At 42.5% G+C, this 25498-nt stretch overlaps 1 protein-coding gene across 21 annotated transcripts in view; it reads right to left on the bottom strand.

Annotated features, from left to right (window-relative positions):
• ULK4 (unc-51 like kinase 4) overlaps window positions 1-25498 on the bottom strand; it is a 509803-nt gene that overhangs the window by 422801 nt on the left and 61504 nt on the right. For all 21 annotated transcript variants that reach the window (XR_008706191.1, XM_055558092.1, XM_055558086.1 and 18 more), the window contains exon 18: window positions 4840-4947. Coding sequence is in view for 20 of the 21 variants with exons in the window: in XM_055558092.1 (XP_055414067.1) it covers window positions 4840-4947 (108 nt within the window). In the remaining variant the exon portion in view is untranslated. The remainder of the gene's footprint in view (window positions 1-4839; window positions 4948-25498) is intronic.

Consider the following 25498-nt stretch of genomic DNA (forward strand, 5'->3'; position numbering starts at 1 on the left):
CACATCCATACATGACCTCAGGAAAAACCATAGCATTGACTAGATGGAACTTTGTTGGCAAAGTAATGTCTCTGCTTTTTAATATGCTGTCTAGGTTGGTCATAACTTTCCTTCCAAGGAGTAAGCGTCTTTTAATTTCATGGCTGCAGTCACCATCTGCAGTGATTTTGGAGCCCAGAAAAATAAAGTCTGTCACTGTTTCCACTGTTTTCCCATCTATTTGCCATGAAGTGATGGGACCAGATGCCATGATCTTAGTTTTCTGAATGCTGAATTTTAAGCCAACTTTTTGACCCTCCTCTTTCACTTTCATCAAGAGGCTCTTTAGTTCTTCTTTGCTTTCTGCCATATCATTAAGATGTGGTCAAATGTCATGGCCACAGAATCATCCCTATACTAAAATAGCCTAGCTTATATCCAATTAAAGTAAGTAGCAAGAGAAATGATTCTTCAGATCTACTTTCAGAAATAAATGTGATTCTGTAACATTCCCTTTACAGAAGACTAAAAAACGCAAACTAGTCTATATGACAGAAGGCAAGTAAGTGGTTGCCTGGGGACAGGGAGAGAGGAAAGATGAAGGGTTTACCGAGGGTGCTAAGGAAACCTTTTGGAGGCGATGGAGATTTTCATTATCTTGACTGTGGTGATGGTTACACAGATGTATACATATATTCAGTTCAATTGGTCAGTCATGTCCCATTCTTTGCGACCCCATGAACCGCAGCATGCCAGGCCTCCCTGTCCATCACCAACTCCCAGAGTCCACCCAAACCCATGTCCATTGAGTCGGTGATGTCATCCAACCATCTCATCCTGTCATCCATTCTCCTCGTGCCCTCAATCTTTCCCAATATCAGGGTCTCTTCAAATGAGTCAGCTCTTTGCATCAGGTGGCCCAAGTATTAGAGTTTCAGCTTCAACATCAGTCCTTCCAATGAACACCCAGGACTGATCTCCTCTAGGATGAACTGGTTGGATCTCCTTGCAGTCCAAGGGACTCTCAAGAGTCTTCTCCAACCCCACAGTTCAAAAGCATCAATTCTTCGGTGCTCAGCTTTCTTTGTAGTCCAACTCTCACATCCATACATGACTACAGGAAAAACCATAGCCTTGACTAGATGGACCTTTGTTGGCAAAGTAATGTCTCTGCTTTTGAATATGCTATCTAGGTTGGTCATAACTTTCCTTCCAAGGAGTAAGCGTCTTTTAATTTCATGGCTGCAGTCGCCATCTGCAGTGATTTTGGAACCCAGAAAAATAAAGTCAGCCACTGTTTCCCCGTCTATTTGCCATGAAGTGATGGGACCAGATGCCATGGTCTTAGTTTTCTGAATGTTGAGCTTTAAGCCAACTTTTTCACTCTCCACTTTCACTTTCATCAAGAGACTCTTTAGTTCTTCTTCACTTTCTGCCATAGGGTGATGTCATCTGCATATCTGAGGTTATTGATATTTCTCCCGGCAATCTTGATTCCAGCTTGTGCTTCCTCCAGCCCAGCGTTTCTCATGATGTACTCTGAATATAAGTTAAATAAGCAGGGTGACAATATAAAGGCTTGACATACTCCTTTTCCTATTTGGAACCAGTCTGTTGTTCCATATCCAGTTCTAACTGTTGCTTCCTGATCTGCATAGAGGTTTCTCAAGAGGCAGATCAGGTGGTCTGGTATTCCCATCTCTTTCAGAATTTTCTACAGTTTATTGTGATCCACACAGTCAAAGGCTTTGGCATAGTCAATAAAACAGAAATAGATGCTTTTCTGGAACTCTCTTGCTTTTTCCATGATCCAGTGGATGCTGGCAATTTGATCTCTGGTTCCTCTGCCTTTTCTAAAACCAACTTGAACATTTGGAAGTTCATGGTTCACGTGTTGCTAAAGCCTGGCTTGGAGAATTTTGAACATTACTTACTAGCATGTGAGATGAGTGCAACTGTGTGGTAGTTTGAGCATTCTTTGGTATTGCCTTTCTTTGGGATTGGAATGAAAACTGACCTTTTCCAGTCCTGTGGCCACTGCTGAGTTTTCCAAATTTGCTGACATACTGAGTGCAACACTTTCACAGCGTCATCTTTCAGGATTTGAAATAGCTCAACTGGAATTCCATCACCTCCACCAGCTTTGTTCGTAGTGATGCTTCCTAAAGCCCACTTGACTTCACATTCCAGGATGTCTGGCTCTAGTTGAGTGTGAGTGATCACACCATCATGATTATCTGCATTGTGAAGATCTTTTTTGTACAGTTCTTCTGTGTATTCTTGCCACCTCTTCTTAATATCTTCTATTAGTACTGACCAAATTGCAATTTTTAAACATGTGCAGTTTATGGTATGCCAACTATACCTCAGTTAAGCTAACAGAAAAGGTTAAAAAAAAAAAAAAAAAGACACACTCACAAAAAGAACTGGACTAGACAGACTCCCATCCCTGATAAGATGGCAGACAAGATACCTGATCACTCTTCTAAGGAAAGCAGTTTTACTCTACATCCTTAAAATGCCTCAGAGAGCTGACAAAAAAAACAAATAATCAAGCCAAAAATCAGCTGCAAGATGAAGGGATAAACAGAGCACTGAAGTTTGCTTTCATTCTCTGAGCCTGCAGAACTTGGGAACTTTGAGCTTTGATGTCAAGGCATCAAGGGCCCAAGGCAAGAGTAAAGTTGATATAAACTCTCCATCCACACCCTCCAGGAACCACAAGGAAAGCTGTCTTTCACAAAACTTAGCACACAAGAGAACGTTCCAGTGCAAGAGGAGGAAGGGAGGGAGCGCTAAATACTAACTGAAGAAGACATGCATATTAATTACTAACAATTAGCTCCAGTGTATGCACTCCATATGCTTTTTAATACTGTGTAACTATTGAATGAAAATCGTTGTTCTACCTGCTACATAAAATGGGACAAAGTAAGAATCTACATTTCTACTTTCTCATTTCTCATTTTCTCATTACAGGCAAAAATAACTCTGTAAGGATAAGTAAGAAAGCAACTGCGATGGTTATTTACTGGGGAACTACACAGAAGGGGACAGAAAAAAGAAAAGGGACCATAGGCTGTGTACCTTGCTATACTTCTAAGGTCTGTAGTTTCATGAATGTGTATCTCTTCAAAATATAAAATTATCTGAGAATAAACTCAACTAAGCTAAATACACAAAAAGCTTTATGAGATAAATCACTTACATAAAAAAAACCTTGTAATATAGATACACAGAAACATAAGTTTTTGTGCATTAAATGTACTAATACTATGTAATAGTACATAAATGTACTAATACTCTAATAGACTCAGCACAATTCCAAACATGTATTAGAAGACTCAAAATCATAAAGATATCAGGACTTCTGCATAGTCGATGCTGTTTTCAAAAGATGATTTCATAATTGGACAACCTGATTCTAAAATTTTTTCTGACATGCAAATGACCAAGAAGAGCCAAGACATTTATGAAAAGGAAGAATAAGGAGGAGAGATTTGCTGTACCAGCTATCAATACTAAATATGGAACTAAGTGATTTTAAATACTGATGTTTTCTAACAATTACTTTAATTGTCTTAAAATGATGATTATCCAGAGAGTCAACTTAGATACTAAGGATACTGAGGTTATATAACATTTAAGCAAGTTCTAGAACCAAAACAAGTGGAAACAAAGAACATCTGATTAATTTATAACGTACTGGCACTCATTTAAAACAGAGCATCACATGAAATGAATGACTCACAATATAACTGTATCTATTTAAGATATTCCCCAAAAAAGAGGTCAAAATCTGCAGCCACAAACTCTCACCACCATGTTATTAATAACAGCATGTGTATTAGTCACTCAGTTGTGTCCAACTCTTTGCGTCTCCATGGCTCCTCTGTCCATGGTATTCTCCAGGCAAGAAGTCTGGGGTGGCTTGCCATTTCCTTCTCCAGGGGATCTCCCTGACCCAAGGACTGAACCCGGGTCTCCTGCATTTCAGATTCTTTACCATCTGAGCCATAAGGGAGGCTTCCAGGTGGCACTAGTGGTAAAGAAGTTGCCTGTCAATGCAGGTGAAAGTAAGAGACTCAGGTTCAATCTTTGGGTCAGGAAGATTCCCTGGAGGGGAATATGGCAACCCACTCCAGTATTCTTGCCTGGAGAATCCCCTGGACAGAGGAGCCTGGTGGACTACAGTCCATAGGAGGTAAAGAGTCAGACACGACTGAAGCAACTTAGCACGCACACACTCACGTTAAAAGGTCGTCTCTTGTGTTGTTGGAAGAGGGTGTTTGCTATGACCAGTGTGTTCTCTTTGCAAATCTCTGTGAGCCTTTGCCCTGCTTCATTTTGTACTCCAAGGCCAAACTTGGTGCTCTAAGTAGGTAAGTTTATGTCACTGGGTATGTTTGTATCTGCTTTGGCAAACTTCAGGAGATGGTGAGGGACAGGGAAGCCTGGCATACTATACACACACCCTAGTGTGTTAAATATCAATGGTGTTTTTATACTGGAAGAATCAATGAAATCTTCTTGCCTAAACGAGTCAAAGATGGCAGCAACCTGGGGACAGTGTTGCGGGGAGGGTGCGTGAGGGGCTCTGGTCCATTGGCTTTAAAATACAGCTTGAGACTCTCCTACACTTTAAAGAGAAAGAGGCACTGGGAAAGAGGGAAGACTGACCAGGAGACAGAGAAGAGTCAGAAAGACACCAAGAGCCTCTCCCCTCCACAGGCAAAATTTTCACTGATTTCCTTATATATGCCCTAAGAGGCAAAATCAAAACACTTTGATATTAACACTTATCAGCCAGGAAATGTCTGAACACATCAGAGAGCAAGAGAGTTAATCAGACAGTCTTACCTCGGTAGCTATAAGATAGATCAGCTCTCCCAGGGTTGGTAAAAGGCACTGTTTCAATTTGCTGTTCCTGAAATTTTCCCTGATTAATTCAGTTAAGAGAGTGATTGCCTGAAAAGAAGGGGGAAAATGTACATTATTTCATGCATACCTTTCAGTTCTTTACCCTATATGTAACAGGAAAGACATTCCACAAAATTCATCTGACATTTTTAACAACTGGTCTATAAATGATTTTCAATATATGGACCTTATTCCTGAAGAAAATATAGGAACTCTCCTAGACGATGATGTAAATTTGTTGTTGTTGTTCAGGCAGCAAGTCATGTTCAACTCTTCACAACCCCATGGACTGTAGCATGCCAGGCTTCCCTGTCTCTCACCATCTCCTGGAGTTTGCCAAAGCAGATACAAACATACCCAGTGACATAAACTTACCTACTTAGAGCACCAAGTTTGGCCTTGGAGTACAAAATGAAGCAGGGCAAAGGCTCACAGAGTTTTGCAAAGAGAACGCACTGGCCATACAAACACCCTCTTCCAACAACACAAGACACAACCCTAAACACAGATGTCACCAGCTGGTCAATACTGAAATCAGACTAATTATATTCTTTGCAGCCAAAGATGGAAAAGCTCTATATAGTCAGCAAAAACAAGACTGGGGGCTGACTGTGCCTCAGGTCATGAACTCCCTATTGCAAAATTCAGACTTAAACTGAAGAATATAGGGAAAACCACAAGGCCATTCAGGTATGACGTGAATCAAATCTCTTATGATTATACAATGGAAGTAAAAAATAGTTTCAAGGGATTAGATCTGATAGAGTGCCTGAAGACCTATGGACAGAGGTTTGTGACACTGTACAGGAGGCAGAGATCAAGACCATCCCCAAGAAAAAGAAATGCAAAAAAGCAAAATGGTCTGAGAAGTCCTTACAAATAGCTGAGAAAAGAAGAGAAGTGAAAGGCAAAGGAGAAAAGGAAAGATATACCCATTTGAATGCAGAGTTCCACAGAATAGCAAGGAGAGATAAGAAAGTCTTTCTCAGTGACCAGTGCAAAGAAATAGAGGAAAATAATAGAATGGGAAAGACTAGAGATCTCTTCAAGAAAATTAGTGATACCAAGGGAATATTTCATGCAAAGATGGGCACAATAAAGGACAGAAATGGTATGGACCTAACAGAAGCAGAAAATATTAAGAAGAGTTGGCAAAAAGATACAGAAGAACTATACAAAAAAGATCTTAACGACCCCAGATAACCATGATGGTGTGATCACTCACCTAGAGTCAGACATCCTGGAGTGTGAAGTCAAGTAGGCCTTAGAAAGCATCACTATGAACAAAGCTAGTGGAGGTGATGGAATTTCAGCTGAGCTATTTCAAATCCTAAAAGATGATGCTGTGAAAGTGCTACACTCAATATGGCAGCAAATTTGGAAAACTCAGCATTGGCCACAGGACTGGAAAAGGTCAGTTTTCATTTCAATCTCAAAGATGGGCAATTTCAAAGAATGTTCAAACTACCACACAATTGCACTCATCTCACACACTAGCAAAGTAATGCTCAAAATCCTTCAAGCTAGGCTTCAGCAGTATGTGAACTGAGAAATTCCAGATGTACAAGGTGGATTTACAAAAGGCAGAGGAACCAGAGATCAAATTGCCAACATCTGCTGGATCATAGGAAACGCAGGAGAATTCCAGAAAAACATCTACTTCTGCTTCACTGACTATACTAAAACCTTCGACTATGTGGATCACAACAAACTGTGAAAAATTCTGAAAGAGATGGGAATACCAGACCACCTTACCTGCTTCCTAAGAAAACTGTATGCAGGTCAAGAAGCAACAGTTAGAACTGGACATGGAACAACAGACTAGTCCCAAATTGGGAAAGGAGTACGTCAGGGCTGTATATTGTCATCCCGCTTGTTTAACTTATATGCAGAGTACATCATGAGAAACGCTGGGCTGGATGAAGCACAAGCTGGAATCAAGATTGCCAGGAGAAATATCAATAACCTCAGGTATGCAGATGGCAGAAAGTGAAGCAAAACTAAAGGACCATTTGATGAAGATGAAAGAGGAGAGTGAAAAAGCTGGTTTAAAATTCAACATTCAAAAAACAAAGATCATGGCATCCAGTCCCATCACTTCATGGCAAATAGATGGGGAAACAATGGAAACAGTCACAGACTTTATTTTTGGGGGCTCTAAAATCACTGCAGATGGTGACTGCAGCCATGAAAATAACAGACGCTTGCTGCTTGAAAGAAAAGCTATGCCCAACCTAGATGGCATATTAAAAAGCAGAGACATTACTTTGTCTTCAAAAGTCCGTACAGTCAAAGGTATGATTTTTCCAGTAGTCATGTATGGATGTGAGAGCTGGACAAAAAAAGGCTGAGTATGGAGGGACTGATGCCTTTGAACTGTGGTGGAGAAGACCCTTGACAGTCCCTTGAACACCAAGGATATCAAACCAGTCAATCCTAAAGGAAATCAACCCTGAACATTCATTGGAAGGACTGATGCTGAAGCTGAAACTCCAATACTTTGGCCACCTGATGCGAAGAACTGACTCATTGGAATAGACCCTGATGCTTTCAAAGATTGAAGGCAGGAAGAGAAGAGGATGACAGAGGCCGAGATGGTTGGATGGAATCACTGATTCAATGGACATGAGTTTGAGCAAGCTCCAGGAGATGGTGAAGGACAGGGAAGCCTGGCATGCTGCAGTCCACTGGGTTGCAAAGAGTCAGACACAGCTGAGCCACTGAACAGAAACAACACTTACAGCATTTATCAGTTACCAAGCACTTTCACTATATACGATAATCTTCTGCCAGGCAACTGTGGCTCTGTCTTTAAAGCCAGAAAACCTAGGCTGAGAGAGTGGAAACAACTTGCCCCACACACCATCCATGCCACTTGGAGGCTTATACTGCATTAAATACTGCATTCAATTCTTATACTGCATTAAACTTTTAAGTGATTCCTTCAAAAATATGAGAGGGGCAATATTATAACAACATTTCAGTATAATTCACTTTCAAATTCTGCAGCATATTTTTATCAGATCTAGTTTATTTCCTAGGACTCATGCAGAGAAAATCCCATGCTCCATGCCAGAATTTATACCACAGAACACAAGGTTAATCAAATCACACTGTGACCATAAACTAGGGTTGAATGGTTTCAGAATGATACATATAGAATGAGATGGGGGGGAAATGTATGTAAGTAGTATGGAAACATTGCTCTGAAACAGTGCAACTCAAAACATGGTGTACAAACAAGACTATTTCTCATGGTGATTAAGACCGAGGTTTTTAAATTGAACGTATATCAAAACACTACGTTGCACACCTAAAACTAACACAATGTTGTATGTCAATTGTATCTCGCTTTATTCATTTAAAAGTTTAACAACTGAAAGTGAGCAATTTAAAATTTTCAGAACAATTTCACAGTGTTATAATACAACATCCCAGCATGTGATCACTGGTTCCACTTTGTAAACAAGAGTGTGGACAAGCTGGAGCTGGACATCAAGCAGCTGCACGACAGTCATGCACGGGAGGAACACTTGAGGTGGGGACAGTTTTGATTTATAACTGACCTACAATGAGCTACATTCTCTTGTTGTTGTTTTTCTGCCGTGCCGTGTGGCTTGCAGGATCTTAGTTCCCCAAACAGGGATTGATCCTGGGGCCACCCGCAGTAAAAGCTCTGAGTTGTAACCACTGGACCACCATGGAATTCCCCCAGTTGTATATATTTAAAGTGTATAATTAGATACATTTGACATACACACATCCCATGTGAAATCACCACCACAATCGAGACAGCAACAGCCTCAAGTGTTTCCCCAAGTTCCCTTGGTAATCCCCCATCCCACTACCTTTCTCTTCCACCAATTTACTTTCTGTCGTTAGTTTGCATTTTCTACAGTTTATATCAGTTGGATCACATATCATGTATCCTTATTTGTCTGGCTTCTTTCACTTAGCATAATGCATTTGAGATTAAAGCATGCTATTTTATTTATATATAATGCATTCTTTTTTATTGCTGAGTACTCTTCCTCCATATAGACATAACATCTTATGTAACCCCCACCACTTACTGCCTTACTCCCTATACAAAATGGTTGAGGAGGAAAAAGCAATCATATACAACACATTAGCCTTTGCAGGTCATTTCCACACACAGCTGTCTTTTCCTTTATCCTGGATTAATCATCCACTGATCATTCATTAATATTACATTGAACCATCTGAAATTAACAATGCTCAGCCATTTTTACCCTATGAAAACCACACACTTACCATAAAAGAGTGGATAAAGGCAAGTTTTCTAAAAAGAAAGGAAACAATTTTTTTAAAGGAACCTTGGAATACGAGGAAAGAAACAAGAACATGAGAGGCAAAAATAAGGTAAATTCAATAGTCTTTCCTTCTCCTATTAAGTTTTCTAAATTATCTTTGATGTTTGAAGCAAACATTATAAAAATGCTTGGTTTGGTTCTAAACGTATTTAGAGGATATATTTTACTCATTACTGACCAGGGGATTTTTGCATAAACTAACGCATATGGCCAGCAATGTGCTATGTAAGTGAACACTGAAACATCTCTGGTCAATAACGTTAAGGTAATAAAAGACATATCAATACATATCTGGCCAATAATATGCTAACTATATAAAACTGAAGGAGGTTAAATGGTTGAAAAAGGAAGTTTTCTATACTTCACTTGAACAAGAGAAATCATGATACCACTAGACTGTGATTAAATTATATATACTACAAATATAAACAATGTTTAAAAAAAACCCAAAGATGATCTAAATAAAAGAAGAGGTGTATTTTTATGTATGTTTGTGTGTGTGTTTTATTTTCTATACAATGTGATGTTTTGACATCTTAAACAAATCATTCTGGCTGGGGAGAGAATGACCTTCCTAGGGCCAGCCAATTTTTAGAGGTAGCTAAGGCCCATGAAAAATGAGTGTTAGTCACTCTGTCATGTCCGACTCTTTGCAACTGCGTGGATTATAGTCCACTAGCCTCCTCCGTCTGTGCAATTCTCCAGACAAGAATACTGGAGTGGGTAGCCATTCCCTTTTCCAGGGGACCTTCCTGACTCAGGGATCGAAAATGGGTCTCCCACATTGCAGGCAGATACTTTATAGTGTGAGCCACCACGGAAGCCCCAGGAAAGCAAGTCTTCAATATGCTAACCAGCAAACCCAGAACCATACCTCCTCTATCTGGTCCTTATACCTCAGAAGGCAATACTCTTCTGTCTTCATCATCCTAGGCCGGGTACCAGGCAACTAGAGACTGTCATTATTCCCATAGGCTGCTGAAAGTATTCATACCTACCAATTCTAAGCTATTTATCCTGCCCTGCCTTTCCCGTGGAAACCCCAACAAAGGCCAAAGCCTAAGCACTCCTGTTCTGCCTCCTGACCACCTTGGTGTTTTTCCACACGGCTCTGTATGCCACCTGTCTTGAGGAGCACTAAGCATAGTAAACTCTATTTTCCTGAGCCTCTGCTCTTTCTCCTCGTGTGGCCAATCCTGACTGACCATCTCATAAATCAATACAAAAAGGAGATATACTAGGTTCATAGATAGTAAGACTCACAGTAAAGATGTCAATTTCCCCCAAACTGATAGCCTGGTTTATCGAAATTCCTATCAAAATCCTACCAAGATTTTTTTGTAGATATTGACAAGATTATCCTACAATTTATGCAGAAAAACAGAAGTATCAGAATTGCCAAAACAATTTTGAAAAAGGAGAATAAAGTGGTTGAAAACTGTTCTATCTGGTTTCAAGACAGTATATAGTTACAGTAATCAAGACTGTGAGGCAGTGTCAGAGAGACAGGCTCTCAGATCAATGAACCAGAACACAGAATTCAGAACTAGCTCCACACTAGTAGATTTTTGACAAATGTGCAAAGGCAGTATAATGGAGGAAAGTCCATCTTTCAACAAATGTTGCTGGAGCAACTGGCTTTCCACTGGAAAAACAAGTAAATCTCAGCCTAAGTCTGACACTTTGTACAAAGTATTAACTCAAAATGGATCATAGACTTAAATGTAAAACAGAAAAATAGAAGTAAAAAAAAAAAATACATATATATGATAAAGTCTTCAGAAACTAGATAAAGAGTAGATCTGATACCAAAAGCACAGAGACATTGTACCAAAGAAGCTATACAACTGGAAAATAAGCATATGAAAAGACGTTCAACAGTACTGACGATTAGGGAAATGCCAATTAAAACCACAATGAGCTATCACTACACCGCTATCAAAAACAGAGTGACGATAGCAATTGCTGCTAAGGATGGAGAGAAACTGGATGGCTCACACCATCTCTGGTGGGAATGTAAAATGGTACAGCCGTGCTGGAAAATAGTTTGGCAGTTTCTCAATCAAAACACAACAAATGAACCACTAAACATGCAGCTGCCACAGGACCTAGAAACTGCACTCATCAGCATTTATCCCAGAGAAATGAGTACGTCCATCCACACAAAACCTGTTGTTCAATTTTACAGCAGCTTTATTTGTAACGGTCAAAACTGGAAATGATCCAGGTTATCTTTCAACAGGTAAATGAATACAGAATACTATTCAGATCAGATCAGTCGCTCAGTTGTGTCCGACTCTTTGCGACCCCATGAATCGCAGCACGTCAGGCCTCCCTGTCCATCACCAACTCCCGGAGTTCACTCAGACTCACGTCCATCGAGTCAGTGATGCCATCCAGCCATCTCATTCTCTGTTGTCCCCTTCTCCTCTTGCCCCCAGTCCCTCCCAGCATCAGAGTCTTTTCCAATGAGTCAACTCTTCGCATGAGGTGGCCAAAGTACTGGAGTTTCAGCTTCAGCATCATTCCCTCCAAAGAAATCCCAGGGCTGATCTCCTTCAGAATGGACTGGTTGGATCTCCTTGCAGTCCAAGGGACTCTCAAGAGTCTTCTCCAACACCACAGTTCAAAAGCATCAATTCTTCGGCGCTCAGCTTTCTTCACAGTCCAACTCTCACATCCATACATGACCACAGGAAAAACCATAGCCTTGACTACCCAGACCTTTGTTGGCAAAGGAATGTCTCTGCTTTTGAGTATGCTATCTAGGTTGGTCATAACTTTCCTTCCAAGGAGTAAGCATCTTTTAATTTCATGGCTGCAGTCACCATCTGTAGTGATTTTGGAGCCCAGAAAAATAAAGTCAGACACTGTTTCCACTGTTTCCCCATCTATTTGCCAGGAAGTGATGGGACCGGATGCCATGATCTTCGTTTTCCGAATGTTGAGCTTTAAGCCAACTTTTTCACTCTCCACTTTTACTGTCATCAAGAGGCTTTTGAGTTCCTCTTCACTTTCTGCCGTAAGGGTGGTGTCATCTGCATATCTGAGGTTATTGATATTTCTCCCGGCAATCTTGATTCCAGCTTGTGCTTCTTCCAGTCCAGCGTTTCTCATGATGTACTCTGCATAGAAGTTAAATAAACAGGGTGACAATATACAGCCTTGACGAACTCCTTTTCCTATTTGGAACCAGTCTGTTGTTCCATGTCCAGTTCTAATTGTTGCTTCCTGACCTGCATACAAGTTTCTCAAGAGGCAGATCAGGTGGTCTGGTATTCCCATCTCTTTCAGAATTTTCTACAGTTTACTGTGATCCACACAGTCAAAGGCTTTGGCATAGTCAATAAAGCAGAAATAGATGCTTTTCTGGAACTCTCTTGCTTTTTCCATGATCCAGCAGATGTTGGCAATTTGATCTCTGGTTCCTCTGCCTTTTCTAAAACCAGCTTGAACATCAGGAAGTTCACAGTTCACATATTGCTGAAGCCTGGCTTGGAGAATTTTGAGCATTACTTTACTAGCATGTGAGATGAGCGCAATTGTGTGGTAGTTTGAGCATTGCCTTTCTTTGGGATTGGAATGAAAACTGACCTTTTCCAGTCCTGTGGCCACTGCTGAGTTTTCCAAATTTGCTGGCATATTGAGTGCAGCACTTTCACAGCATCATCTTTCAGGATTTGAAATAGCTCAACTGGAATTCCATCACCTCCACTAGCTTTGTTCGTAGTGATGCTTTCTAAGGCCCACTTGACTTCACATTCCAGGATGTCTGGCTCTAGGTGAGTGATCACACCATCGTGATTATCTGGGTCGTGAAGATCTTTTTTGTACAGTTCTTCTGTGTATTCCTGCCATCTCTTCTTAATATCTTCTGCTTCTGTTAGGACCATACCATTTCTGTCCTTTATCGAGCCCATCTTTGCATGAAATGTTCCTTTGGTATCTCTGATTTTCTTGAAGAAATCCCTAGTCTTTCCCATTCTGTTGTTTTCCTCTATTTCTTTGCATTGATCACTGAAGAAGGCTTTCTTATCTCTTCTTGCTATTCTTTGGAACTAATAAGCAATAAAAAGTAACAAAATGTGAACACAGGCAACAACCAGAATGAAGAGTCAGAGAATTAGGTTAAACAAAAAAGCCAGCTCTGAAAGGTTATATACATCTTCAAAATGAAAGGAGTACAGAAATGGAGAAGGGATTAGTCAGTCGCCAGGGGCGGGAAGGAAGAGCATGAGATAGAGGGAGTGGGTATGGCTATAAAGGGCGGTAAGGGTGATCCTTGTGGTGACGACACCGTTCTGATCATTAACTATCTCACCATCGACATTCTGACTGTGATACCGCCTGACAGTTCTCCAAGATGTCACCATCGGGGAAAATTAGATGAAGTACCATATATACCCGGCATCTCTCTGCACTATTTCTTACAACGGCATGTGAATCTACAATTACCCCAAAATAAAATTTTAATTTTTTCAAGTTAACCTCATTCTAAATTCAAAACCCAGATCCAACTTTCTGTTTCACAATATTCATAGCAGGGACATATAGCTCTGTTCCATTTTATCATCCACTGGCCATTTGGTATCAGTAAACATCACAGGAAATTAAAACATTTTAATGCTGCAGACCCTTAAAGATATAAAACTGTCTGAACTGCCTCCAGCGTAACAGAAACTGCTTTGAAACTGAGTGCATTATAGACAGACAAACATCATATGATCTATGCTAGAAAAGTCACAGCAGCCCAACATCTCACTTGCAAAACTTAACTTTGGATACCATTTTACAATGCACAACAAATAAGTTTCCCTGTGATATTACCGTATAGATTTTCAACTCATTCCGTAAAAATTTCAACAAACATTAATATTAAAAAGGAAAACTATAAGAATAACCACATAAATGACAAACACCAAGCGGGAAAAATAACTTTATTGATCTAAGTATGACACTAAAATATGCTAATACTAAACAAAACAAAAACCGTAAATGAGATTGTTCAGTTCTTCTTCCAACTCAGAAATCCAAGTAATAGGTGGATATTCTTCTTAGGCATGTTTCTCCTATAGTGTATAAAAATTTACCTGGCCTTTTAACAATGAAGCTAAAATAGATTTTTTTTAATGGGATGGATATTCATGTATCATGCTACTATTGTATGTATTTTTTGGAAAATATAAGGAAAATGAGGAGAATGGAGGGTGTCTTACTTCTAGGATTATTATGCTTTAAGGCATATCTATACAATCACTGATTCTATTACCCTAAAAGAAACTATGGTTCTGCAACCATAGGCATGACTGGTTGCTTGATTACTTCAAATAACAATAATTATTTATAATTAAAAATAATAATAATTATTATAATAACAACCAGATACAATAATAGGATTGTAAACCTATTTCTTAGGCCCGTATAGTCAAAGCTATGGTTTTTCCAGTAGTCACGTATGTGGTAATGAAACTGTATAAATGTAAGAGCTGGACAATATAAAAAGGCTAAGCACCAAAGAATTGTTGAACTATGGTGCTGGAGAAGACTCTTGAGAGTCTCTTGGACTGCAAGGAGATCCAACCGGTCAATCCTAAAGGAAATCAGTCCTGAATATTCATTGGACTGATGCTGAAGCTGAAGTTCCAATACTTTGGCCACCTGATGCAAAGAGCCAACTCTTTGGAAAAGTTGGGTAAGATTAACAGCAGGAGGAGAAAGAGAAGACAGAGGATGAGGGGGTTGGATGGCATCACTGACTCAGTGGACATGAGTTTGGCAAGCTCCAGGAGATGGTGAAGGACAGGGAAGCCTTGCATGCTGCAATCCATGGGGTTGCAAAGAGTAGGATACAACTGAGCGACCGAACAACAACAAAATCCTATACCTTAAACTACTCTGAGGTCTTAAACTCATTTTACAGCTTTGACAAGGGAAAGCCAGGCCTCTCTCAGCTTTATCTGAAACTATCAGATTGACATCAGGTCGGATATGCTTCAATTTCACATACCCGAACTGAGTCTCTTAGGCAGAGAGACAGAAGATGAAGAACTTCTGCAGTTATAAAACTCATATTCTGAACTCGCAGAAAGTTTGCTGGCTCCTGACTCTAAAATATAGTTTTTAAATGTCCATGTTAACAGGTATACAATTAACAGCTACAAATAGAAATTGAAATAAACTCCAGACCAAAGAGAATAGAGTGTTTTATTAGGCCAAAGGGACATTTTTTAAGGCCCAATATAACTGTTCCCAATGGGAGATAACAGCAGCAGACATCACAACAACATAACCTTTTAAATTAGATACTGTTCAGTATTCTTCCCTGTGGAGTCCCAACCCCTCAAGCAGGAGCATTTCATGATCTGAAAGGAACAGAGAATTCCAATGGATACCACTCGGCCCAACCTTTTTCTTTCTTAGAACACCATTTTCAATGTCCCAAACACAGCTTGCTCACATAAAATATGAACCTCATAATCCTGGCTTTAATTTTATTTGTATTAAATCTCAGACTCCGCTGGGAACTGCATTTCAGATCCGTAGACTTGAAACTTCAAGTTCTCATTTTCAAAAGTGTTGGTTTAAAAAGTGTGAGAGAAAGAAAACACACTAGAAACAGATAAGAGAAGGCAGAAACAGAAAGATGGTAAACTTATCTGAAGAGAAAAAAAATCTGTGCTGTATCTAATAACTGGAAATATTACTGCAATGTTGCAATGCTGTAAGAAGTTCTCCTCAGTGACTTCTGGATATCAAAGTGGATATAATCTTTAATCTCTAATACTCTGCATATTATTGATAACTGGGTTACTGCATTCAAATTGGCATCTAACCCCTAAAAGTAAATAATCAGGGAGAAAAAGTCAGTACTGCTATCTTGCCACTACCCTGCGGAGGCCTAAATGTAAACAAAGCACCTGGAACTGGTGGAATTTTTTCTCTTAAAGATTACGCACTGTCAGGAAAAGCAAATAAATGCATAAGTAGATTTCTTTAACAGCCATCAAAACAGTTTAGAAGCACTTGGTACACAAATTTTATCAAGTTCCCTGATTTTTTTTTTAATTAGATGTCAACAAACTTCAAAACTGCAAAAGAATGTGTTGCTTTTTGGCCACCAGTCACCCAATCCCTCTTCCTAACACCACTCAAGTTCCTTTTGAAGAAAAACCTCTCCTGTACTGCGCTTGTCCATGCGATGACAAAGCAGGCCCTCCAAACATGGAAACTGTAAGGGTCCTGGCTCCCTTCAGAAACACTTCCCTCCTGCTGCTAAGTCGCTCAGTCGTGTCCGACTCTTAGCGACCCCATGGGCTACAGCCTGCCAGGCTCCTCCATCCATGGGATTTTCCAGTCAAGAGTACTGGAGTGGGTTGCCATTGCCTTCTCTATCTTCCCTCCTAGTCTGGTTAAATTAAAGTTAAATCAGAAATACAGACACGGATGTAGAAAACAAGCTTATGGTTACCAGGCGATCAGGGATAGGGAATTATAAATTGGGGGACTGGGATTGACATATACACACTACTATACATAAAACAGATAACTAATAAGAAACTCTTGTACAGCACAAGAAACTCTGCTCAGTACTCTGTAATGATCCATATGGAAAAAGAACCTTTAAAAAAGTAGATATACGTATGTGTATAACTGATTCACTTTGCTATACACCTGAAAACTAACACAACATTGTAAATCAACTACACTTCAATAAAAATGTTTAAAAAATAAACTACATCACTAGCGGATTTCTTTTTGTTCTTTATATCTTATCAGAGAACAAAATTTTGTGTTAATTACCTCAAAATCAGAGGTCTTTAAAAATAAAATAATAAATCAGAGTTTTATTCAAAATTTGAAAAAAAAAAAAAAAGACGAGGCCACAACCTAAACAGCCAGCAAGGCTCCTGCTCAGAAAGCTGAACCTGGAGTGGAGTGGCACAGGATAAACCAAGAGCTGAAGTTTACTACAAGTGGCTCCAAGCAAGGCTCCAAGAGGCCCCGCTCCAAAGGCCCTCTGGAGCCGCCAGGCCCTGGCTGCTCTCATCCTCTCTTGGAGTCTCTGACCTTGCTCATTTCCCCTCATCAATACCCTCTATGACCAAGTTAGGCAGTCAACCTGCAGAAGCGGTGAACAGTACTTGTGCCGTGCAGTTCCTCTCCCTTCCTGGACACATGAAAATATTTCCCAGCTCCCCTGAAGTTGAATGCGACCATGCTAATAACTCTACCCAACTGGCTGAAAGTAGAAATGATGTGTGTACATGTGTGCATGCTAAATCGTTTCAGTTGTGTCCGACTCTATGCGACCCTGTGGACTATAGCCGGCCAGGATCCTCTGTCCATGGAATCCTCTAGGCAAGAATACTGGAGTGGGTTGCCATGCCCTCCTCCAGGGGATCCTTCCGACCCAGGAATCCATAGGCAATTTTCTCTACTCTATCCCCATGTCCCAGGAAACGTGAGTACACCTGCTAGATGGAGATGAACTGCAAGCTGCTGGGGCTCTGATGTCAGCTGCCCTCAGAGCACCCAGGCCAACAGCGAGAGAGTTCTAAAGCCTCTGAGGTTCTGATGGTTGCCATTACCACAGTATCAGCTAGTCATACCCCAACTAAGACAGAATTCTAATCATCCAATTCAGACAGACCACTTTAGTTATACATAGTAATGACAAAGTTTTTGTACCTTAAAATAATTACCGACAAAACAAGACAGTCAGTAAATGACTGCACCCGTATCTTAGTGGAGAAGAAGATCATTTGTGTTGCAGCTAAGATCTGCCATTAACACTTGTATCATGGATCTGACACCAGAGTTGTGAAGCACCAATAGCCAGAAAAGCTGTGAACGAGAAGTATACTGATAAATCCTGCCCTGCAGGTTAGGAAATTGGGTGTCAAATTGCCATAAATCTGTAATAAATCTGCAGTTTGAAGCCAGATTAATTATTAAAATTCTTTTGCCCGTCTCTGGCAGATGGCAGACAAGATGTCCTAAATATTCCTCCCACTGAAAATAATTTTAAAATGCTAGATAAAATATTTTTTAATGTCTTTATAAACTGCACAGCTGAACTGGCAGTTTTGGGAATCTAAAAGACTGAAACTTGGAAAATATGCCAGCAGAGAGAACACAGGAAAATAAGAAAATAGGTAAGCATTCAAGATACTTTTAACCCTGCAGGCAGGCATGTGATCAATCTTTATGACCTTGAAATGACCTTCTGAAACAGAACAAGTGACAAACTCCAGGGCTTGCCCAGAGTGTGGTATCACTTAGGAGATCATTCACATTAAGTTGGGACCCCAATGATGTATGAGTAAGAAATGAACCAAATTGCAAGAGAGGGCAATAAGGATCTTGAGACCTTGGCACTGAATGAAGCAAAGGAAAAAAATAATCTTCTTTGAGAATAAAACCAGGGCTCAAAAGCAGGTATCCAGGTCACATTGACAATGCTTCTTGCCAGGGAGTCCAGAGATTCAAACACTTGGGAGTTTGCTAGCCTAACAATTAAAACATGGCCTTAACAATGGCCTATAATTAATGAGGTCAAAATACTAGGATTTTGCCAGCATACAGCAAGTGAAATTTGCTCAGTCGCGTCTGACCCTTTGCAACCCCATGGACTACAGCCCACCAGGCTCCTCTGTCCATGGAATTCTGCAGGCAAGACGACAGGAGTGGGTTGCCATGCCCTTCTCCAGGGGATCTTCCCAGCCCAGGGATCAAACCCAGGTCTCCCACACTGCAGGTGGATTCTTTACCCTCTGAGTCACCAGGGAAGCCCAAGAATACTGGAGTGGGTAGCCTGAGCCTTCTCTAGGGGATTTTCCTGACCCAGGAATTGAACCCAGGCCTCCTGCAACACAGGCGTTTTCTTCAACAGCTGAGCTACCAGGGAAGCCCATACAGCAGAGTAGTGGCTCTCAAATTTGAGTATGCATCAGAATCACTGAAGAATCTGTAAAAACACAGAATGCTGGGCCGTGCCCTAAGAATTTGCAGTTCCAACAAGTTGCCAAGCGATGCTGATGGCTAAACCATGCTTTGAGAATTACTACTGTGGAACTCAAGTGCCTGCACACTGAAATCACCTGTGAAGCTTTAAAAACTACAGCTTTCTGCATCCAACTCCAGAGATTCTGGTTTAACTGGTCTGGGGTATGGCCTGGACATCAGAATTTTTAAAGCCCCTTGGAATTCTAATGTGCTACCCAAGTTGAGAACCACTGCTGCAGAGGACAGAGTCAGGAAAAGCTCAGGGAACTGGAAATGCTGGAGTGGTTCTGCAAAGGGCAACCTAACCTGCCCAGCCACCCCGCTAAACCACCCCTTGCAGGGAGGATCTGAGAAACAAGCCTTGGGAGGGGGGCACCAGCACCCCTGAGCAGCCTTGCAATGGAACTCTTGACAGGTCAGAGCCAACAGTGAGAAACAGTGACCATGGAGCTCAGTTATCTGATCACAGAGGCAACAATGGAATTTAGGGACAGCAAAGAACAATGACAGCTCTTAACTACACAAATGCCAGTGAGTCACGGGGCATTTTGGTGATCGGAGTATTCTGACCCACTAGAGTCTAAGACAGTGGTAAACTGACCATCAAATCAGCCTACTAAGCTTGGGCCTCCCAGGTGGCCCAGCAGTAAAAAAAAAAAAAAAAAAAAAAAAAACTGCCTGCCAATGCAGGAGATACAGGTTCAATCCCCGAGTCAGGAAGATCCCCTTGAGGAGGAAATGGCAACCTCCTCCAGTTTTCTTGCCTGGGAAATCCCTGGTGGGCTACAGTCCATGGGGCTGCAGAAGAGTCAGGCACAACTTAGCAACTGAACAACAAAAACTGATGCTTGACATAGAATAAGAGCATTTCTAGGCCTACTGGGCGGAGACCTAACGGAAGTCCCTGTATCAAGGACTCACAGCCTCTTATCCAGATCCCACAGCCAAGCTGGGTCACAGCCCCAGGGCTCCTTGACTAAGCTGAAGGTCCCCTTGAAAGAGACCCCTAGAAACTGACCACAGGTAAATGATGTTAATCTGTTCCCCAGAGGGTCCACAGCCATTGACCATGGGACTGAGCACTGGGGAAAGGAAAACACCCAGACTCTCTGAACGTATTAGGTACTGTTTCTGAGTGAGGGCTGATCTCCGGAGACCTCAGCTGCCACTACAGTCCAGGAGTGAGAGCAAGAGCTCATTAAGGGTGGGGGCTAACATGGAGTCTTAGCCAAATCCACCTTACATCTGTCCCGTGATCCCAGGCACTCAGCTCTGGTTACTTTCCCAGCCCGGGAACAGAGTGACCACAGATACCAAGTAATTAGTAGGATGCTCACGGCAGATCCCTATTTAGAGTAGGAAGGCCCAAAGTGGAAAAACACCTACCCCACCTGTCCACTCAATGACGGTAAACCCAAAGCAAATCATGTCCATGGAGATGGACGATTAGGGATCACTGCCACAGAAGACAAGGAAGGAGCCAAGGCAGGGATTTCTACCAACGTGCCCACTGGACTTGCCTGTGGGGCCAGTGCAGAAGCCACATGGATGGTGGAGAGTGACTGCTGGTTTTACAGATGTAACCGGATGACGACGCCAAGTGTAGCTGCAGATTCGGTTTCAGATGTGGCATCTTTACAGAAGCAGATCACACAGTTCCTGGCACCTGGTACGGCGCTCTGGCATCTTTACAGAAGCAGATCACACAGTTCCTGGCACCTGGTACGGCACTCTTTTTTATTCCAATCAGTAAAAAAAAAAAAAAAAATCCAAAGTAGTTTCTACTTGCTGAATTGCCCCTGCATAAGTCAAGTCACCCATTCTGTCACAAAACAGACTCTGACCATCTTGATACCCTGCAGGACGCCATGCTGCTCTGTTACACTGAGGACATGATGCTAACTGGATCTGGTGAGCAGCACTCTGAATTTGCATGCCAGAGGGTAGGAGATAAAGCCTTCAAAAAGTTCACGGTCTATTAACACTGATGAAGTTCCCAGGAGCCCTCTTGGAGCATATGATCACGTTCCTTCTAAAGTGAGAGGGAATTTGCTGTCCCTGGCACTACCCACCAAGATTAGGAGGTCCCACGACTAGTGGGCCTGTCTGGATTTAGGGGTGCCAACCCATTTAGTGATCACTGACAAGGCTCCCAGTTTTGAGAGGGGCCCAAGAAAGAATTCTGCAGCAGGTCCAAGCTGGTCTGCCAGATGCAGCACAGGCTGTCAGAACCATCTGTGGCAGAAAGGAACACTACAAAAAGCCTGTGGCAGAGTCAGAACCCAGACCCCTCAGATTTTGGAATAAGGTCTTACCCTGCTGCTGCTGCTGCTGCTGCTGCTGCTGCTAAGTCGCTTCAGTCGTGTCCGACTCTGTGCGACCCCATAGACGGCAGCCCACCAGGCTCCCCCATCCCTGGGATTCTCCGGGCAAGAACACTGGAGTGGGTTGCCACTTCCTTCTCCAATGCATGAAAGTGAAAAGTGAAAGTGAAAGTCGCTCAGTCGTGTCCGACTCTACGCGACCCCATGGACTGCAGCCTACCAGACTCCTCCATCCATGGGATTCTCCAGGCAAGAGTACTGGAGTGGGGTGCCACTGCCTTCTCCGAGGTCTTACCCTACCCTCTGCCAACTGCCAACCTCCATTTGAAAAGCAACACCTGGCTCCTTACTGGGCCCTGGCTGAGACTTAACGCCCATCTCTGGAAGACTATGGTACCTGATCTGGCCATCATGAATCAGAGGCCACCATAAAACTGGTTATGCACAATAGCATTTTAAAACTGAAATGGTATGCATGAGTCCAAGCCACGCCGATTCCCTTACTCACATTGGATAGGCAGGCGGCTCAGACTCCCTGGCATCTGCTGTCACCACTCAGCCGCCTCTCCCTTCCTCAGCCCGCCCCCGTGACTTCCTATAAAGTTTTATGTTTCCTTCTTTCCAGGAGGAAAAGCATAGACAGACCTGGTGTGTACACGAGTCCCCACGGCCCGTCAGCACCAGCAGAGAGTAGAAGGTCACTTCACTGCAACCCCATCCACAGTGGGCAGGACTTTATTTATGGTAAATGTACATGCACTGCCTGGAGAGAGACAGACACAGTGATGCATTGACACCAACCCAGAAGCAGCTGGGCTATCAGGGCTTACCTGCAATGCAGGAGACCCCAGTTCGATTCCTAGGTCGGAAAGATCCACTGGAGAAGGACAGGCTACCGACTCCAGTATTCTTGGGCTTCCCTTGTGGCTCAGCTGGTAAAGAATCCACCCACAATGTGGGAGACCTGGGTTAGATCCCTGGATTGGGAAAATCCCCTGGAGAAGGGAAAGGCTACCCACTCCAGTATTCTGGCCTGGAGAACTCCATGGACTGACTGCATGGTTTATCGGGTCTCAAAGAGTCGGACACAACTGAGCGACTTTCAACAGGCTTGCCAGGGCGTCAAAAACTTGAAAACAAAACCACTGTACTAAAAATAAGTTTTAAAAAAAAGTCTGGAGGAAACAGGTACAGACAGGCTCCTGGAATGGGAACAGAGTGGAGACATTCATGACCCATTCACGTAAATGGCCATGAGAGGGCCTTACCCAACAGCTGGAGGATCAGACCCACCCTGGGGACGCCAGGCAGCGTCCTTCGCCAGCACGGGTCCTCACTCAACAAGGCTGTGTACAAAGAACATGGACGCAAGGATGGAAGCAGCACAGGGGCTCAACAACCTGGACTTTCACTAACCAAGGCTAACTTGACTAGTGCCATGGTTGAGGGGTCACCTGCCATGAACAGAGGCCAACACTGAGCCATGAGAGAGCTCTAGTCCCTGGAGGGCCCAGCCTGCAAGCCAGCAGCAGATCGATTACACTGGGAGCCTCTGATCATGGAGGGGACCACACTGTGCCCTCACTGGGAGAGAGGCCGTTGCAGGGAGGGGTCAGTCATTCCCGCCCCAGCACTTGCGCCCGCTCCACTATCCATGGTCCTGCCCCTTTCCACCAGTCTCCCAATCGCACCTCCTTCTGCGTTCCGGGAACCACATCCATCCCAACCCACTTACTTTTTTTTTTTTTTAATTCTGGGGGCCAAAGTTCAGTTCAGTCGCTCAGTCGTGTCCGACTCTTTGTGACCCCATGGACAGCAGCACGCCAGGCTTCCCTGTACAGCACCAGCTCCCAGAGCTTACTCAAACTCATGTCCATTGAGTCGGTGATGCCATTCAACCATCTCATCCTCTGTTGTCCCCTCCTCCTCCTGCCTTTCGATCCTTCCCAGCATCAGGGTCTTTTCCAATGAGTCAGTTCTTCGCATCAGGTGGCCGAAGTACTGGAATTTCAGCTTCACCATCAATCCTTCCAATGAATATTCAGGACTGATCTCCTTTAGAATGGACTGGTTGGATCTCCTTGCAGTCCAAGGTACTCTCAAGTCTTCTCCAACACTTCGGCTCTCAGCTTTATGGTCCAACTCTCACATCCATACATGACTACTGGAAAAACCATAGCCTAGACTAGACGGACCTTTGTTGGCAAAGTAACATCTCTGCTTTTTAATATGCTATCTAGGTTGGGCATAGCTTTTCTTCCAAGAAGCAAGTGTCTTTTAATTTGATGGCTGCAGTCACCATTTGCAGTGATTCTGGAACCCAAAAAAATAAAGTCTCTCAGTGTTTTCATTGTTTCTCCATCTATTTGCCATGAAGTGATGGGACTGGATGTCATGATCTAGTTTTCTGAATGTTGGGTTTTAAGCCAACTTTTTCGCTCTCCTCTTTCACTTTCATCAAGAGGCTCTTTAGTTCTTCACTTTCTGCCATAAGGGTGGTGTCATCTGCATATCTGAGGTTATTGATATTTCTCCCAGCAATCCTGATTCAAGCTTGTGTTTCATCCAACCCGGCATTTCACATGATATACTCTGCATATAAATTAAATAAGCAGGGTGACAATATACAGCCTTGACGTACTCCTTTCCCTATTTGGAACCAGTCTGTTGTTCCATGTCCAGTTCTAACTGTTGCTTCTTGACCTGCATACAGATTTCTCAGGAGGCAGGTCAGGTGGTCTGGTATTCCCATCTCTTTTAGAATTTTCCACAGTTTGCTGTGATCCACACAGTCAAAGGCTTTGGCATAGTCAATAAAGCAGAAGTAGATGTTTTTCTGGAACTCTCTTGCTTTTTCGATGATCCAATGGATGTTGGCAATTTGATTTCTGGTTCCTCTGCCTTTTCTAAATCCAGCTTCAGGGCCAAAAGGTGAGAACAATTCTATTGCCTGGAAATGGTGTCATCCATTGTATTCATTATCCTTTTGTAAATAAACCATGATTGAATTATCCCAATTTGAGTGAGCCACGGGTTAGAGAGTGAGTGACAGTCACCTTTGAAAATCTTTGCTTTCCAGTTTTTTATACTGCTTTGTGAAACAATTAATATGGAAAACGTCAGGGACTTCCCTGGTGGTCCAGCAGCTAAGACTCCATGCTCCCAATGCAGGGGGCCTGGGCTTGATCTCTGGTCAAGGAAGTAGATCCCACAGGCCGCAACCAAGACCCGGTAAAGCCAAATAAATAATTTTTGAAAAAGTGACAGGTCCACCCCAGTAGCTGGATTCGTCCTCTCCTCCTTGGAAAAGAATACCAGAACACCAATACTGTACACTTAGACCAATGAATACGTTGTCAGGTTTCACTTTGAGCAACAGCCTCTTAGGCCTTCACAAACTATTGGTTTTATAGTTTTCAGTTCGTTTTACTCATTTTTTTAAAAAAAGAAAAAACTATTCGAGTCACCAGGGACTTTGGATCCATATGTCATCTCAGCATCAGAGAATGAGCCCCTGAAGCCCACTTTCTCGGTCAAGCAACAACGTACACGGATGGCAACGATGTGGCAGCAGCTAAGGGGGGCAGTGCCCAGTCAACACCGAGAATCTACCCACCATGACGAGAACAGGAATGCTGTCCTAATACATGTCTTTTTACCAGCGTGAGGTATTGGCATGACTCCTAGCAATCACAACAGAAAAAGATGCATACTCCTTCTTTCCACTCTTCTTCACCTTCCTCTGGTGACCACAAACTAATCCCGACACAGATGGGGGAAGAGGCCACTCCAGGCAGAGGAAACCAAGCCAGATGTCTATCGCAGGTACAGCCACACGGTGGCAGGTCCCCTCTCCTGCATCTGATGCAAGCATCTCCTGTGGTGCAACTGGCATATGTACATTTGTTGAGGGTTAAATGACTTTTTTTTCTGGGA

Source organism: Bubalus kerabau, chromosome 20 (assembly GCF_029407905.1).
Source record: "Bubalus kerabau isolate K-KA32 ecotype Philippines breed swamp buffalo chromosome 20, PCC_UOA_SB_1v2, whole genome shotgun sequence".
In the NCBI taxonomy this organism is placed as follows: domain Eukaryota; kingdom Metazoa; phylum Chordata; class Mammalia; order Artiodactyla; family Bovidae; genus Bubalus; species Bubalus kerabau.